This window comes from Chaetomium strumarium (genome assembly GCF_033439665.1).
Source record: "Chaetomium strumarium strain CBS 333.67 chromosome Unknown B0T15scaffold_7, whole genome shotgun sequence".
In the NCBI taxonomy this organism is placed as follows: Eukaryota; Fungi; Ascomycota; class Sordariomycetes; order Sordariales; family Chaetomiaceae; genus Chaetomium; species Chaetomium strumarium.
In genome coordinates, this window is record NW_026944435.1 from 2,168,447 (window position 1) to 2,185,146 (window position 16,700).

Consider the following 16,700-nt stretch of genomic DNA (forward strand, 5'->3'; position numbering starts at 1 on the left):
TATGTGGCAAGGGTTTCATCAACTGAGGGTGATTTGCATCCTTGATGAGAGGCAAAAAGAACCTCTATAACAAAGCTCTTCCTTGACGCTCTTTGAAGAGGTGTCCTTCTTGGCTAGCATCAGGCCGAGGGTGAAGGGGACTCAAATGAGGGCGGCGGCGGAATTGTGGTGGCCACGGCATCGTCCCAACTAAGGTAGAATTCCTCCATCTTCACTGGTTACTGGATATGTATGATATTCCGGAGTCGGACAGCAGGAAAGAGTAAGCGTTCTAGAAAGCCGAGAAGACAAACTAGATTTCCAGGTAGATGGCTTTGCTATCCTTCAGCAGGGTGATTACGACGGCTTGCGACTATAGTCGGCATCTGTACGCTCCCAGATAAGTGAATCTAGAGCGGCGAGATTTGAGGCGGGGATATGCGGGATCTCCAATCCCTCGAGTTCTCTCGTGACAAGACAGGGCCGCGACAACGAGTACTGGTTGTACCTCTAAGGTTTGTTTCTAGGGATAGTTTATAAATGTTGCGTTCTAGCTATTATCCAGTCTCTGCGATGCTCTTGGATAATATTAGTCCCCACGTTGGGTTTAAAGGCTAACTCGGAGAAGAACGATACTCACTTGTCTTCTGCTTTGTGTCGATAGTGTAAAGAGCTCTGGATCATCGAGAAAAACGACGGCCCTAGAGATCACCTCTCCTATGGCACATAGTTCAAAAGTTCATTAGGAACAGAAGATAGAGAGAGTATGCTCGACAAGAACAGACAGGTTTATCTCGGGACGCAGACTCTCCGACCGCATCTCGGTGCTTGTGGAGTCGCCGATCCGACCGTCGTGGAGGTATTGTAGCTCGATGCCTAGGGTTTGTGTACTTACCAGCCCCAAAGACCGCGCCATCGCCAGGGGAACAAGCTTCCCCCCAGTGTATGGGACTGGTCAACTGAAGGTCCTTGACGCGTCTTGGGGAATCCCGCAGGACCTGGTATCGGATATCGTAGCGACCCTGACAGGAGGATACGGTCCAAGCTGCCTCTGCTGAGCAGTGCTTTCTCTTTCCCTTCATCTCTTCCACATTCCTTTCTTTCCTCTTTTGCCCTTGCTTTTCCCTTCTTTCCCTTTTCCTTCTCTCTTCTCCTTTCGCTTTTGCTCGAGACTGAAGCTAGCAACAAACGCGTGACCGGCACGTAAACACGGGCAAGGCTCTCAGAACCGGTAGTCCTTCCCCGCCTCACTGATTTCATATATAACCCCCAGCGAGGCAACCTGCTCCAGCTCGTTTAGCTGATCCAGAATGATCTTCCGCGCCGGCTCCCCATCAGCCATGCTCTCCTTAACGTGTATAATCACGACTTTCAGTCCCTTGAGCGCATTGCTGAGGTCTTGATCCTGGCTTAGACCTTGAACTTGGCCGGGGCCAGCTTCTTCCCACTCCGTTGGAAGACTGCACGATGACTCCCTACTGATAGTCGTGCTGCGGAGCGGGTGCGATCGTGGGAAGGTCTTGTGGCGTGGCCGGCCGTGCTGGTCATGGTCATACTCAGACGCGGAGCTAGCAGGGGAGCTGGCTCGACTACGTAGCCTAGGACTTCTCCTTGCCGGGACGGAGCGGGCTACTAGCTTTCGCCCACGAAAAGCCTTCGACTGTGACCTGCTTTGCCGCTTTGCAGCGGTTTCCACGGACTTGTCGTCGACACCCCTCTTGCGCTTTGGGGCCTCTCTCCCTTCTCTGCTCTGCCGCACAGCGACCACCTCTTCGGCCAAGGCTTTCATCTCCTCGTTGATGTACCGCGGAGTCATGTGACCGAAGAGCTGTTCAACGCGCCGTGAGTTGTCGTAGCTGCACTCGATAAAGATCGCTGCAAGTTTCCCATCCACGATCCTTGGGGCGGCCTGCTGCCAGATCTTGCTGTTGCGCGGCTTGAGGCTGAGGCTGTCCGGTTCGACGTCGCCGAAGATGAGTATCTCTCGGCCCGTAGCGACGTGCTTGATGAAGTACACCGAGCTGTTGGACACGCAGGTTTGCATGCGTTCGTCCTGCTCAGGGACAGCGACGGGAGGCGTGAGATTGCGAGAAGGAGGATATGGTACGATTTGTGTAGGTCCAACTGACGATGCGTCGAAGCTGTGGTGACGAGAGCCGATACTGCCACGAGAATTGTGCTTTTCGATGTAGGAGCCGTGACTGACGCTCCACACCTTCACAGCAAGGCCAGTACAGACTTCAGTGTATCCTATCCCGTCTCCCTCACCAGCCAGAGGAGATCCGCCTTCCACCAAGCGCATGTACGTCACCAGCCCCGCCTCGCTCAGGTCCGGCCATATGACATTGTTGAAGATGTGAGTTCTCAGGCCGTCTATGGTATCCGGGAGGGCAGCTATCGTCTTGGGCTTGGAGACCGCTATCCTCTTGTGCGTGGCGGCCGGGGGGCAGGCAGTGTTGATAACCATCCCGGCGATATGATCGAGATGAGGATGGGTTATCAGATATGTCTCGATTAGCTCATTGTAGATGTGCGCTGCGTTTGCCTCTGCTGTGGCATTTGGGATCTCAAGTCCGGCGAAGGGCCCTGTCTTGAGGGTATGTGGAAGTGGGTTTCCGCCGCTCTGCCCAAGGTTCGCCGGCTGTGTTTGTTCCAGGATAGTTTTGATTGCACTGAGGTGCACTCCAGCATCAACCGCCATAACTGAGTGCCGGCGCCAGTCGGATGAGATTGATCGAACGAGCAGCGCAGTGGCATTGTTTTCCAAGGGTCCCCCGCCAGAGCCCTAGAGCCTTGTCAGCTTCAGCTGCCATGCCATGTCTTTCAGTGGATAGCGTGCTCCAAAATTCCGATCATCCTTCCACTTGACAGGATCGAGTGAACAGGTGAGCAAAAAAAAAAAAAAAAAAAAAGGAAGAAAAAAAAAAAAGAAACGGGGCGGAACAAGGGGAAAAAGGGAAGGCAAAGAGGATGTGAGTGTGGTCTTGTGCCACCCTTGCTGGCAAGATCGAATGACAAGGTATGCACTTGTTTGAACCTGTTCTTTGAACACCACATTTTCCTCTTTTTCCTTTATTTCTTTTCTTTCTTCCCTTCCCTCTTTCTTTCACTTTCTTCACTTCCTTTGTCTTTCGTCTCCTTTCGTCTCCCTTTCTCCTTTTCCCTCTTCTTGGCTTCTTTTTTCTTCCTTCCTTTTTCCTTTTCTTTGTTTCTCGGACTTGGGTAGAAGACTTTGTATTATCTCGATCTGTGCTAGGAGCTTTGGGTGCTGAAGAGATACACGACACAATGACTGACTTGGCCACTGACAGGGGTAAAACTTGCCCCTTGTTTTGTGTGTGGCCCATGCGACAAGGATGTGCCAAACAAAGGGACACGCACCTTGGAATAACAAAGGAATAGGGGACAGCATGAAAGCTTCCGTCCGATGTGTAAGACACCCAGTTGCCTTCGAGACTCGACTCTGGCAGTCGAGAAGATTGTCAATGGACCACCCGGCGGCCCTTGAGCCAATGCACCGTTACATACCAGGCCCACTGGACCGGTACTGCTAAAGAGCGCCCGATTTCCATCAAGGGAAAACAAAAGCAACTGACAATGGAAAAGACAATGAAAAAGACGATGAGGCAAGTTGCATGGTCGCCCATTGTTTGACTCTCGGTCCACTCACCAGAACAATGACATGCAACGCAGGTTGAGGCGCAACGGCGCCGGGCGCCTCGCCGGGTATGGGACTCGCCATCGCTCCCCGTCAGAACCTGAATTGTCGGACGCTGCAGCGGACGGGCTGTTTGTGGTTGGCGCGGCCGATTAAGGGCCGGGTGCCTTGATGCAGTGCGTGTGATATCGATGCAATGCTGTTGTGCGACTGAAACCTATCGACGTCACTGGCTTCGGAAGTCTGACGGACCTGCTGCAGCGAACCGAGATGCAGTGGTGATGGCCCTTGTCCAATGTGCGATGGAGACGCCCTTCTTGGTGTTCGAATTTCCGTAAGCCAAGGCGACGACAGGTGCCAGACTTGCGACAACGGATTTTCGAATAACGTTGAAACTGGCTGTGGTTGTGTCGTTTGGGAGAAGATAGATTGAGAGAACTTGAAGATAGGGATTGCTCTTGAAAGATTTGTGTGAAGAGGTTGGACGGGAAAAATTGTCGGACGAGGGCTGCGCCTTCCACCGGGCTGAGGCGAGGCGCGAGTTTTGTAGCATCCCCGTCGGTCGTCCTCTGGCGCATGCCTGTTCCTTCCAGTTGTGGTGGTTGCCACTTCCCTGCAGTTGGCGCCCGTGCGCGCCGCTGAGCTTGTGGACGTTGAGGTGAGTGTAGAGAGGGCCGTGGAATCGAGATCCCCAGTAGTTTAGAGTGGATCTCCTGACAGTCTGTGAGACATGGGATGTTGTAAGATGTCGAGGTCGAAGGCTTTGTTAGTTCGAGTACGAGGGTATCACGGCTTGAAAGAGTTGCGACGACGCATTTCACGTCCAATCTTTGAGCCAAGACGCGCCTGCATTGCAGAAGCGGCTGAGGTGGGTCTCCATCCCATGGTTCTTTTCAGCACCAAGGTAGCCCGTCATGCCCAGCAAGGTCGACCCTACGACGACAATAGCGCTTCGGTTCCTCGATGCGTGGGCTGAATTAGAAACAAACATGAGCTCTACTATTGCATTTACGGCCTTAGAGCGTTCCACGTCACGCGATGTCGGGGCTTACATACATACGTATATAGGCCGGAGTGGAAGGTGCTGATATCGGAGGCCCACATTCGGCGTCGCCGTCCGCTCCAGGCGGCTCCAGCCGATCCTCCTCCGTTGAGTGGTGGACTTGTCGGGAGGCCGACACAAGTAGAATTAACCGGTGCGTTCTGCATTTTTACCAGATATTCAGTCCATCAAGCTCACAGAGGCGTATGATAATACGCCATCAAAAGGTACGCTTATCAGGGGTATGCTGTGTCAAAATTTCATCTCAGAAAGTCCGATGTTTCGCGAAGTCAACTTGTTGGCCTGTGGGTTCCTCGATTCGCCAATCTGACGATGATCCCCGCCTCCACACGAAGCCTGCTAGGATGGAATTGACTCTTCCAATCACGACGTCTCAACCCAGTTCTCCCCGCAGATCGGACCTGCCGTGGAGGTTACATTGCAGATATACGTTGCGATTGTCACATGCTGGTATGTATCAGCTCATGCATGCATGCTTCATGGATGCCATTGGACATCAAACATCACCAGCTGAGTGCATTGTTTTACCACCTGTTTCTCTCCTCGGTTCATTCATTCAGATCTCTCAATATGGCAGGATTATAGGAATTACCAAATCCAAAGCGCATATATAATAATGTAGGAGAACAGGGAGGGGGGATACAAAAGCAAAATTGATATTCTATATGCAAAACGCCTCTTCTATCTCTAAAATACCTTGGAACCCAAGAAGTAACAGGAACAGTCTACAGAATTCTTACCTTATATTACACCACCTACCTACCCTCAGTACTTTTTGAGGACGACTTCTTAGAGGCGCCTTACCTTAATTTACTACACCACTTACCTTCCATCCTCACCTGAAGTCCATTGTTGCACAATCAGAAAGACTGCGCCTTCTGCTTCCACCCGTTCGGCGTCGGCGTGAGCCCTCCCTGCGCTTCCCGCCGCCGCACCTGCTCTTGGATGTCCACGAGTTGCCACGGCGTCAGCCCCAGGATTTGCTGACGTAGCGCCTCGCGCCGCTCGTTCAGCGGGTCGGCAGGAGGTTCGGCGGGAGGGTCGGAGGGTTCGGAAGCCTGTTCCTGCTCTACATCTTCAGCCTCCATCAAGTTCCAATCAAATTGGGAGAACTCTTCTCTGTACATGCCCGGCGTGGATCCCGGCGTGGTGGGCTGGCTGTTCGGGTCCGACTCGTAGTTTGAATCAACAATGTCGTCGTCCCTCTGCGACCACCAGTTGTGCTCGCGCTCTGGCCCCTCTGTTGGACGCGTGGCGCGGCTGAACGCTGTCTCGCCCGTTTGTTTGGCTACCCGCTGCCTCTTGGGGGGCCGAGACGGCGCCTGGCCATCGGACGACGACGAGTCCGACCCGTCGCTGCTGATGTCATCGCTGTTGTCTTCCTGCCGCTTTCTCTTGCCCGCTTGGCTGTGCTGGGAAGGAGGGTGGTTTCTGACTGCTTGGTTATCGCTGTCGCCGTAGTCCTCCGTGCTGTCTACCCGACGCCGCTTTGCGGGCCGAGACGATGACTGGCTGTCGTCATCTCCCTCCTGCTCGTTACCGGTGGCTTGGTTTCGCTTCCTTCTCCCTTCCCCCCCTGCTGCAGCATTCTCCGCTTCTTATTCCTCTGCTGGCACAGTTCGACATACCTCGCCAAATCGCCCATGTGGATTTCGATATCTGCACTCCCTTCGCCATTCTTTCTCCGTTTTGCCCGCGTTTTCTCCCGTGCTTTGGTTTCTAACTCAAGGTGCTTCGAAGTCAAGGCGTATCCGAGGGTCTGATTGTGCTGTTTGTGGTATGGACCGTCAAGTCCCGTATAACCCGGGTGAATGTTTTTGAACAGATCAGCCCGGTCCTTTTCGTTCTCAACCCATTCGTTATACGTCCGGATCATCTCTTGATGGTCTCTCGTCACAGACATAGTGTTCTTCTCCTCCCGCAGAAAGGTTCGGGTGTCGGGACGAATCTCGAAGCCGAGTTGTCTGGCGCCATGGTGGATCAGGAAGCCCAGGTCAAACGTATTCTCAAAGCAGTGCAGGTGCATGTAGGCCGCGTTATGATACGGGTCGAGCGACGGGTTGGTCTGCGGAAGGTCCGCGCCGTCCGAGAACTCGTCGAAAGCGAGACGCCAGAATCCCTTGGAGATCGTGTTGTGTGGCTCTACACAATCTTGCAATCGACATTTGCCTGACTTCTCCCCGTTTACGAACCGGTGTTTGGACTGGGCGGGTGTATTCTGAACCCACAAGATCAGGCGCCGGTTCATGGGGCTCGGGTGCGCCCACCCGCCCAAGAATAACTCGATCTCGCGTTTGGTTAATGTTACCCAGCTCAATTCGACAGTCGGCCGGTCCCCGACCTCGACGTAGTCGAATACAGGGCGCATGTCCTCCTTGGAGGGCCTTTTTCGCTTCTTACGGCGGTCTTCCCTTTCAGCCACATTGACCTCGGGCCCCCATCTTCCCAGACCCTGCGGTATTTGGTAGTAGAGAGATGGCTTGTTCACACGCTTGTGTATCTCTGACCTTTTGTGAGAGATCTTGTAGACATTTCTGGGATTCGGCAGGTCAGGCTGCGGAGGCCCCCGTGGTGTCGGATTGGGGATGGCGTGGGGTTGCGTAGGGACGAGTCCCCCGTTGGGAATCTGCCCCCCTTGTCCCAAGGACTGCTGCAGCAGCTGGTAAGTGACGCTCTGGACTTGTGAGCTCACTCCGTAAGGCGAAGGCATGGCAGGGGCTTGTCCAGGCGGCAACGTCACATACACATTAGGAACGCCCCCACTGCCAGGGAGGCTCCCATACTCAGTGCGGCCCACAACATTGGAATTCTGTGCGCCGAAACCCTGCCCAAGATTGCTTTGCGTTGGTTGGACCCAGTTGTTCTGCGTAGCCTGCCCTGGGGCTTGCTGCGTCTGCGGCACGGGGTTTTGGGGGTACAACATACCGGACTGGTCATTGCTGGGAGGATGTTGTGACATCCCATTACCCGGGTATCCCACAAACATGGGCGCATTGGGCATCTGCTGGCCGGCCAGTGGAAGGGATGCCGGGTTAGCGACTGCGTTCTGTGGAAGGCTGGGAACCTGGCCGTTTGGAACCGTAGACGTCGGGGGGAAATGAAAGGCGGATTGTGCGTCTTGAGCGGGATCAGCGCCAGTCTGGTCGTTGCCCTGCTGGTGTTGTTGTGTAGGATTAGTTCGAGCATTACCGGCAACCTGAGTAGCAGACGTCTGCTGCGCGCCATCAGAGCCTCCATGACCGGCAACAGGGGCTTGGGCAGCATCCGCCTTGCCCGAGTCTGGGGGGAACGACACCCAGTCCTCGTAGTCGAAGGACGTGCTCGAGTTAGAGTCCGTGTTGTTGCCGGCCATGGTCAAGTTGTAGTGGTTCGAACGGTTGGAACGGGAGCAATTCACACGGTGGAATTGATGTTTGAGATCGGGATTGCTTGATAGCAGCTTGCTTTACAACTCGAGAAAACCGTGATGAGATTTGAACGTTTAATATGTGACGACGAACAGTATTGCAATAGCCTCACGCTCCGAAACCAAGCCCTTATATATAATACTTCCTTCTGTAGTCTTGGACAGGCCGACACATGTCGAGCACCGAGGAGGTAGCCCGTACAATGGCATTCAAGAAGAAAGGCATTGTGCCGGATACTGGACAGCCGGCATATTTTTGGGCCAAGGCAAAATCCAAGCCCAAGGAACAAAGCAGCGCCAAGATGCTGAGACCGAGTTTCCCTTATTATGTTTGAGACAAACTGGAACAGACAAAGAGTAAAGCACATCGACCGGAGTGCGGCCTGAAACGGCAGCGACGTATCACTATGCAGGGCCTGTAGACCAGTCAGCGTCTCATTTGCGATATCGAGGGCAGTCAAGTTGTTGAAGAATTGGCAATGGTCAGGTAGAGCTCAGCGTTGTCTCAACATAGAAGTTCAGAACAGGTCTGTGAATTTGCGTCGATTTCATCATACCGGGGCCGTGGTGGGCAACCCGCGAAAATGCGCGAAGAGAAAGAACGAGGGATAAAGAGAGCTTACCATTAGAAGGGGAGCAGAGTATGGGATGCACGTCCACCTCTCGTCGTCGATCAAGACTGATAGCTACTAGTACCTTATGGGAATCTTACCAGGTCGACGACGATGGACCGAGACCACACACCTCCAATTCCTGCTATCAGTGGAAATTTTGCGCTCGATTTGCCAGAGAAGGGGAGATGTCTGTGAGAGAGCTGTTCAAGTTTGTTTTCCCAAGAAAAAAACACGAAGATGTATGTTCAAGGATGAGCGGATCCAAACGCGCAAAATTTCTTCAGCGCATCGCAACCGCACCTTTCGGGAGCCGGATCGGGTCATTGACCTGCCGAGTCGACCTTACCATTCTAGACTAAATGCTCCGTTTTTTTTGTACGTCCACGTGTGTGTAACGTTATCGTTGAAGAGTGAACCTTTCCATCGGCGATACGAGATCTGCCAATACACCGCTCCCAACTCTTCGTAAGGTAGCGTAACAAATCAGTATATTGTGTGATTACCTACGCAGAGACCAGTAGTCTGAAGTTGGACCGTTTATAGCCGGGCGTGATCGTAACAGACTTGATCACCTCAGCACAGTGAGGGAGCTTCAAACAGGCAGTACTGTACTACACCACATATGGTACTTTACGTACTACTGTCATCTTCGTACAGATACACGGTACTCATGGTTAACGTTAGTAGTAGCGGGGGGGCGGGCCCTTGGCGCATGCGAATGCAGGTTGGCTGGGCAGGGGTTGAAGCAGGGTCAAGCCGAGCTGCCCGACCTCCGAGCAGCGGTCATTGGTTTCCTCGCACGAGCCAGGCTCAAGCCAGGGCAGCCCCACCGACCCTTGCCGTCTGGCGCCATGTCCTGACCTTACACACCTATACGACCTCTGGGTCTGGTTAAAACACACATCTCCCCCAAACCACTACGTCACAGTTGACGAGCCGTCATTATCCACGACCTGAGCAAGCCAGGCAAGCGTGACTCGGGCAGTTGGCGCCCGAGACAGCGGAAGTCCTCTTATGATCGGCCGCTTGTAGTCCCACCCGTGAAACCGCGCAGGGTTCAAAGGTGCCTCTGTCTCCGCACTCCTTCTTCGCCCTCTACCGTTTGCTGGCGTCAACACCGACACCATGGCCGGACTCAGTCCCGACTTGCAGGAAAAGCTGGAGGAGCTGGACAGGGAGCTTGAGGTGTGTGGGCATGGGCTACAGTTTCCTTCGTCTTCTTTGGTTCCTCTTCACTTGTCGACTCTTGTGTCTCGTGCCCGAATCCCTCTGCGGGGCATTGGTGATTTGCATATCCCTTTCGGTGTCGTATAGCGGATGCTTTTGAGAGAACCCCGCTGACAGATGGCTGTGTGTCTATACAGGAGGGAGATATCACTCAGAAAGGGTACGGATGCTCTTGCCCTACGCACCACGCTCGTCTAGCTTCCACCACTCCGCCCATGCGCGAGCAGAGCAGCAGCGCGCTAACCTTGCATCCTCTCCTTCAGGTATCAGAAGCGGCGCACACAACTCCTGTCGACGTATGGAATCGGCGAGGTGGAACCGAGGATGGGCGGGCTGCGGATCCATTCCCCCGACGACTATGAGCAGGCTCCATCCGGAGACCATCGGGCCGCGTCGCTCGCGGCTTTGAATGCCAATACTCCAGCCGAATACCGACCGCAATCTCCATATGAGAATCTCGACTCGCACCCTGCGTCTCTGCTGGCCCCTGGTGGCTCGATGGCGGAAGCCCGGCCTAACCTGCGGCAGCACAACTCCCTCTTTCTCTCCACCACATCCGTCAATGAACCCTCCACACGCACGGGCACCATGGTATCTGGGGACTACGCCTTTAACCCCGAGCACCACATCGGGTACGCAGAAGAGCCGCAGCAGCATGCCTTTGACGGGAGGACCGGGACGTTGCTGGATTCTCAGGCCTACTTCTCAGATTTCGCGGGGCAGGCCTACGATCCGGCGACCACGGGAGAGTACGGGGGTCCTCAGCGATACTCAACAGGCGATGCATTCTCCCCCACGGCAGCCATGGCTCCGCCCATGCTCACGACAGGCGACTTACCGCCGCCAGAATCTCTCCAGTTCATGATGCCTCTTGAACCGCGCGAGGTTCCCTTTGCCATCCACGATCCGCACGACGACAATACTCCGATGTCGAACTTTGACAACATAGCGGCCGTGCTGAGGCACCGAGGCCGCACCACGGCAAAGCTTCCAGCATACTGGGTCCTGGATAGCAAGGGGAAGGAAATAGCTTCCATCACGTGGGACAAGCTGGCAATGAGGGCCGAGAAGGTGGCGCAGGTAATCCGCGACAAGAGCTCGCTGTATCGCGGGGACCGGGTTGCGCTTATCTACCGAGACGCCGAGATCATCGACTTTGCCATCGCGCTGCTGGGTTGTTTCATTGCCGGGGTGGTCGCAGTGCCCATCAACGAGTTACAGGACTATCAGAAGCTCAACTTGATATTGACTTCTACCCAGGCACATCTGGCATTGACTACCGACAACAATCTGAAGACGTTTCAGCGAGACATCACCGCCCAGAAGCTCAATTGGCCAAAAGGAGTCGAGTGGTGGAAGACCAACGAGTTTGGCAGTTACCACCCTAAGCGGAAAGACGACGTTCCTCCTCTGTCGGTCCCGGACTTGGCTTATATTGAGTTCTCTCGGGCGCCCACAGGGGACCTCAGGGGCGTTGTCCTCAGCCACCGGACCATCATGCACCAGATGGCCTGTCTCAGCGCCATCATTTCGACCGCCCCCGGTAACGGGCCGGCAGACACATTCAACAGGAATTTGCGTGACAAGAATGGCCGTCTGATCGGCGGCGGTGCGAGCAGCGAGATCCTGCTCTCCTATCTGGATGCTCGGCAAGGCATAGGCATGATCTTGGGCGTCCTCATGACTGTGTATGGCGGGCACACGACGGTTTGGATGGAGAACAAAGCCGTCGAGGTACCTGGTCTCTACGCCCACCTGATTACAAAGTACAAGCCCACCGTGATGGTTGCAGATTATCCCGGCCTGAAGCGCGCGGCGTACAACTATCAGGCTGACCCGATGGCCACGAGAAACTTCAAGAAGGGCATGGAGCCTAATTTCCAAACCGTCAAGCTCTGCTTGATCGACACGCTTACTGTCGACAGCGAGTTCAACGAGCTTCTTGCCGACCGCTGGTTCCGTCCTCTGCGTAACACACGGGCGAGGGAGGTTGTGGCACCCATGCTCTGTCTCCCTGAGCATGGCGGCATGGTGATCAGTGTCCGTGACTGGCTCGGCGGTGAGGAGCGCATGGGCTGCCCCCTGAAGCTTGACCTGGGGCTCGACAGCAAACCGGAGGACGAGAAGGACAAAGAAAAAGGAAAGGAGGATGAGAAACCTACGCCAAATGGGTTCTCAACTCTTCTCGGACAGGGCACTACCACCACCACAGAGGAACGTGCGAAGTCCGAGCCGGGCGAGGTTCTTCTCGACAGGGAAGCACTCAAGACCAACGAGGTGCTGGTGGTAGCGATCGGAGAAGAGGCCAGCAAGAGGGCGTCGAGTGAGCCCGGAACCATACGGATTGGCGCCTTTGGTTATCCGATACCTGATGCAACCCTTGCGGTGGTTGATCCTGAGACTGGACTTCTCGCGTCGCCGAACAGCGTGGGCGAGATTTGGGTCGATTCTCCCTCCCTGTCTGGCGGCTTCTGGGCCTTGCCGAAGCACACTGAGCAGATATTCCATGCCCGGCCGTACAAATTCGAGCCTGGCGATCCGACACCAACGCCGGTTGAGCCCGAATTTCTTCGGACTGGTCTCCTAGGCACTGTCATCGAAGGCAAGATCTTCGTCCTCGGCTTGTATGAAGACCGCATCCGACAGAAGGTAGAATGGGTGGAGGATGGCGGTGCCGAGAGCGCAGAGCATCGCTATTTCTTTGTCCAGCACATCGTGGTCAGCATCATGAAGAATGTGCCGAAGATATTCGACTGCTCGGCCTTCGACGTCTTCGTCAACGAGGAGCACCTCCCTGTCGTGGTGCTCGAGTCCCAGGCGGCTTCGACGGCTCCCATCACCAGTGGAGGCCCGCCCCGTCAGCTCGATACGGCGTTGCTAGATTCCCTTGCTGAGAGGTGTATGGATGTTCTGGTGCAGGAGCATAACTTGCGAGTGTACTGCGTCATGATCACGGCGCCCAACGCCCTGCCGAGGGTGCTAAAGAATGGTCGCCGAGAAATCGGCAATATGCTCTGTAGGAGGGAGTTTGACTTGGGCAACCTTCCATGCGTCCACGTCAAGTTCGCGGTTGAGCATGCGGTGCTGAATCTGCCAGTGGGTATTGACCCGGTCGGCGGTATCTGGTCACCGATGGCGTCCAATTCGCGGGCGGACCTCCTCGCTCCGGCAGACAAACAGTATTCAGGCATCGACCGCAGGGAGGTGGTCATCGACGACAGGACATCGACACCTCTCAACAACTTCTCGAGCATTACAGATCTCATACAATGGAGGGTAGCGAGGCAACCGGAGGAGCTGTCCTACTGCACCATCGACGGTCGAGGCAAGGAAGGCAAGGGCGTGACCTGGAAGAAGTTCGACATGAAGGTTGCCGCCGTTGCGGTCTATCTGAAGAACAAGGTGAAGCTGAGGGCTGGCGACCATGTCGTTCTCATGTACACCCACTCGGAGGACTTCGTTTTCGCCGTCCACGCCTGCATAAACCTCGGCGTCATCATCATCCCTCTTGCGCCCATGGACCAGAACCGACTGTCGGAGGATGTTCCGGCCTTCCTACACCTGGTGTCGGATTACCGGGTGAGAGCGGTGCTGGTGAACCAGGATGTGGACCATCTCCTGAAGATGAAGCCTGTCGCCCAGCACATCAAGCAAACAGCGCAGGTGCTCAAAGTGTCGATCCCGACTATGTACAACACCAGTAAGCCGCCGAAGCAGAACAGCGGTCTGCGAGATCTTGGTATTACCATGGACCCCGCCTGGGTCCAACCAGGCTACCCGGTTGTTATCTGGACATACTGGACGCCCGATCAGCGGCGGCTCGCTGTGCAACTCGGCCATGACACGATCCTGGGCATGTGCAAGGTGCAGAAGGAGACATGCCAGATGACCAGCTCGCGCCCGGTACTAGGGTGTGTTAGAAGCACGACGGGCCTTGGCTTCATTCACACCTGCTTGATGGGCATCTACATCGGCACGCCCACCTATCTCCTATCGCCCGTGGAGTTCGCCCAAAGTCCCGCATCCCTATTCTTGATCCTGTCGCGGTACAAGATCAAGGACACGTACGCCACCCCGCAAATGCTCGACCACGCCATGAACATGATGCCGGGCAAGGGCTTCACCCTTCACGAGCTGAAGAACATGATGATCTCAGCCGAGGGTCGACCACGGGTTGACGTCTTCCAGAAGGTCCGCATGCACTTCGCGGCGACGGGCCTCGACCGGACTGCCATCAACACGGTCTACTCGCACGTGCTGAACCCCATGATCGCCTCGCGGTCGTACATGTGCATCGAGCCCATCGAACTGTGGCTCGACCCCAAGGCTCTGCGACGCGGTCTCGTTTATGTGACGGACCAGGAGCGAGAGCCCAAGGCCCTGCTGGTTCAGGATTCGGGCATGGTGCCGGTCTCGACCCAGATTGCTATTGTCAATCCCGAGAGCCGCATGCTGTGCAGCGAGGGCGAGTACGGCGAGATATGGGTGGACTCGGAGGCGTGCGTCAAGGCGTTCTATGGCTCGAAGGACGTCTTCGACGCGGAGCGGTTTGACGGGCGGACGGTTGAAGACCCGACTATTCGGTACGTTCGTACCGGAGACCTGGGGTTCCTCCATAGCGTGCGCAGGCCGATCGGGCCGGGCGGTGCGTTGGTCGACATGCAGGTTCTGTTTGTGCTGGGTAGCATTGGTGAGACATTCGAGATCAACGGTCTCAGCCACTTCCCGATGGATCTTGAGGCCTCGGTCGAGCGGTGCCACCGTAACATCGTGCCGGGCGGATGGTAAGTGGTGCTGCGAATTCGTTCCCTTTTTTGTTCTCTCGCCTGACTCTTTTCTTATAGTGCCATTTTCCAAGCCGGTGGCCTGGTGGTGGTGCTCGTTGAGGTAGCCCGCAAGGCCTACCTCGCGTCCATGGTGCCCGTCATTGTCAACGCGGTCCTCAACGAGCACCAGATCGTTGTTGACATCGTGGCATTCGTCAACAAAGGCGATTTCCCTCGCAGCCGCCTCGGCGAAAAACAGCGCGGCAAGATCCTCGCAGGGTGGGTGAGCCGTAAGATGCGCACCATTGCCCAATTCGCCATCAAAGACATGGACCGCGAGGCACTGGGCCCACCGGGGACTTCCTCGGGCGAGCACTCATCTAGCGGCCAAGGCGGCGCCGTCGACCCTTCCTCCAACGACCAACATCGCGGCAGCCTGGGTAGCTTCCGCAGCTCTAGCGGCGCACCGACCTTGTCCGGCAACCACGGAGCGGCGAGCAGCTCTCTGCGAAACGTCGAACCAGCCCCGCGGATCCTGGAGCACCGCGAGCTCGAACAGCAGCAGCAGCAGCATCACCATCACTACCACCAGCACGACCAGGGTTACGATGGCACGGCCATGACGCAAACCCCGGGGCCGATCGAGATGCCGGCGGATGAGCGGGATATGCCGTTTGACAATGACCAGACGCCGACAAAAGGCCACAGCCAGTATCAACAGCAACCGGGGCTAGGACTTCCAGAGCCCTCGGTCCCGCATGGGTTTGAGCTGCCCAGCTTCGATCGATTTGGAGAGGATTCCCACGACGGGCCGCCTCCCGCGGTCGAGCCTAAGCCTGGCAGCTCAGGGACAGGGACGACCGGATATTCGCAGGGGCCGCCACAGATTAGGTTGCCTGGTGTGGACGGGCGTGAGTCGCTGGATGATTGGGACTTGAGGCCCGGGAGTGGGAATGGAAATGGGGGGTTGGGACAGGATGGAGGCGAGGATGACTGGACGAGGGACGCTTATATGTCGATGAATCTTGCGGGGACACTTGGCGGGAAGTGATTTTACATCAAGTAGAGAGGGTGGGCTTGTCTTAGATATGAAAGGCAGTTGGATGTTTTGTGGCTTGGCTTTGTCTGTTTGTTTGGGATATCCGACTGATACCTATGTAGCTGGCATTCGCATTTTGGCATTATAATAACATGGGCTGTAGGTGTGGCCGTGGTTGGAGAGGGGTAATGATTGATGGTAATGTAGTAATTGTGGTTTTGTCTATCTACCTATCCAAAGAAGTATATAGAGTTTGATGAATAAGGGGGCGTCGAGTGGGATGAGGCGGTTGAGGATGATGCTCTGGCTGAAGTCACTGCATTGAAGCTTGAGCTTTACATAGATGTGCAACTTAACCCTATATATTCGGATAGGATATAGAAGCTTTTATTGTTTAGTAGTTTTTCTCTCGAGTACATTACTCCGTAGTGTTATGCAGTCCACGCATTTGCTTGGCAGGGTTAGAGTTCACAGCCCAAGCAAGATCAATGGAGATCCTTCCCCACTTGCGGCAACAGCGGCTACCTAGATCTCCCATCTAACGTTACCGCCGAACTGCGTTCAGGTGCTGACGATGCGCAGCATCATGGTTGCGCACAGGAGGACGAGGACAAGGGAATCAAGGGTGAATACCTAAGCTTACCATCGCAGATCCCACTCGCTTCGTCCACCTTGTATCGTATGTACTGTACAAATATACCTGTACTTCGCTTGTCGTCCAACATGTCTCGGCACTGGGGTGAGATGCGGGAAGCGAGTCGCTCTTTTTGTTGGCTTTTCTGTCCTTTCATCCATGTCCACAGAAGCCGACATTCGACCTGCAGCCAACAGCCTAGGATCAACGCCAATAATGGGAAAGAGCAGAATTTTACTGTCAGATGCAAGATTTGACCGAAGACGGGGAGACTGGGCCAGATTGGACCGGAGCTATTGGGACGCTCAGTAACA

General features: G+C 55.2%; 4 protein-coding genes across 4 annotated transcripts; 1 reads left to right on the top strand and 3 right to left on the bottom strand.

The window, feature by feature from the left end:
• Nucleotides 1–1,201: 1,201 nt before the first annotated feature.
• Nucleotides 1,202–2,680, bottom strand: B0T15DRAFT_497039 (cAMP phosphodiesterases class-II-domain-containing protein; the record flags this gene model as incomplete). The annotated part of the gene is made up of 1 exon (XM_062867238.1): nt 1,202–2,680. One exon carries the CDS (start codon nt 2,678–2,680, stop codon nt 1,202–1,204), a length of 1,479 nt encoding a protein of 492 aa, XP_062718359.1.
• Nucleotides 2,681–2,915: 235 nt separating this feature from the next.
• On the bottom strand, nt 2,916–3,399 carry B0T15DRAFT_543297 (uncharacterized protein). Its single transcript, XM_062869981.1, has one exon. It carries the CDS (start codon nt 3,389–3,391, stop codon nt 3,095–3,097), a length of 297 nt encoding a protein of 98 aa, XP_062718360.1. The 5' UTR covers nt 3,392–3,399; the 3' UTR covers nt 2,916–3,094.
• A 1,863-nt stretch (nt 3,400–5,262) lies between these two features.
• On the bottom strand, nt 5,263–8,052 carry B0T15DRAFT_577652 (uncharacterized protein; the record flags this gene model as incomplete). The annotated part of the gene is made up of 2 exons (XM_062871065.1): nt 5,263–6,107; nt 6,329–8,052. 2 exons carry the CDS (start codon nt 8,050–8,052, stop codon nt 5,561–5,563), a joined length of 2,271 nt encoding a protein of 756 aa, XP_062718361.1. The 3' UTR covers nt 5,263–5,560.
• A 1,483-nt stretch (nt 8,053–9,535) lies between these two features.
• B0T15DRAFT_441033 (uncharacterized protein) lies at nt 9,536–16,138 on the top strand. Its single transcript, XM_062865913.1, has 4 exons — nt 9,536–9,905; nt 10,085–10,107; nt 10,211–14,731; nt 14,792–16,138. Exons 1-4 carry the CDS (start codon nt 9,846–9,848, stop codon nt 15,762–15,764), a joined length of 5,577 nt encoding a protein of 1,858 aa, XP_062718362.1. The 5' UTR covers nt 9,536–9,845; the 3' UTR covers nt 15,765–16,138.
• Nucleotides 16,139–16,700: the final 562 nt, after the last annotated feature.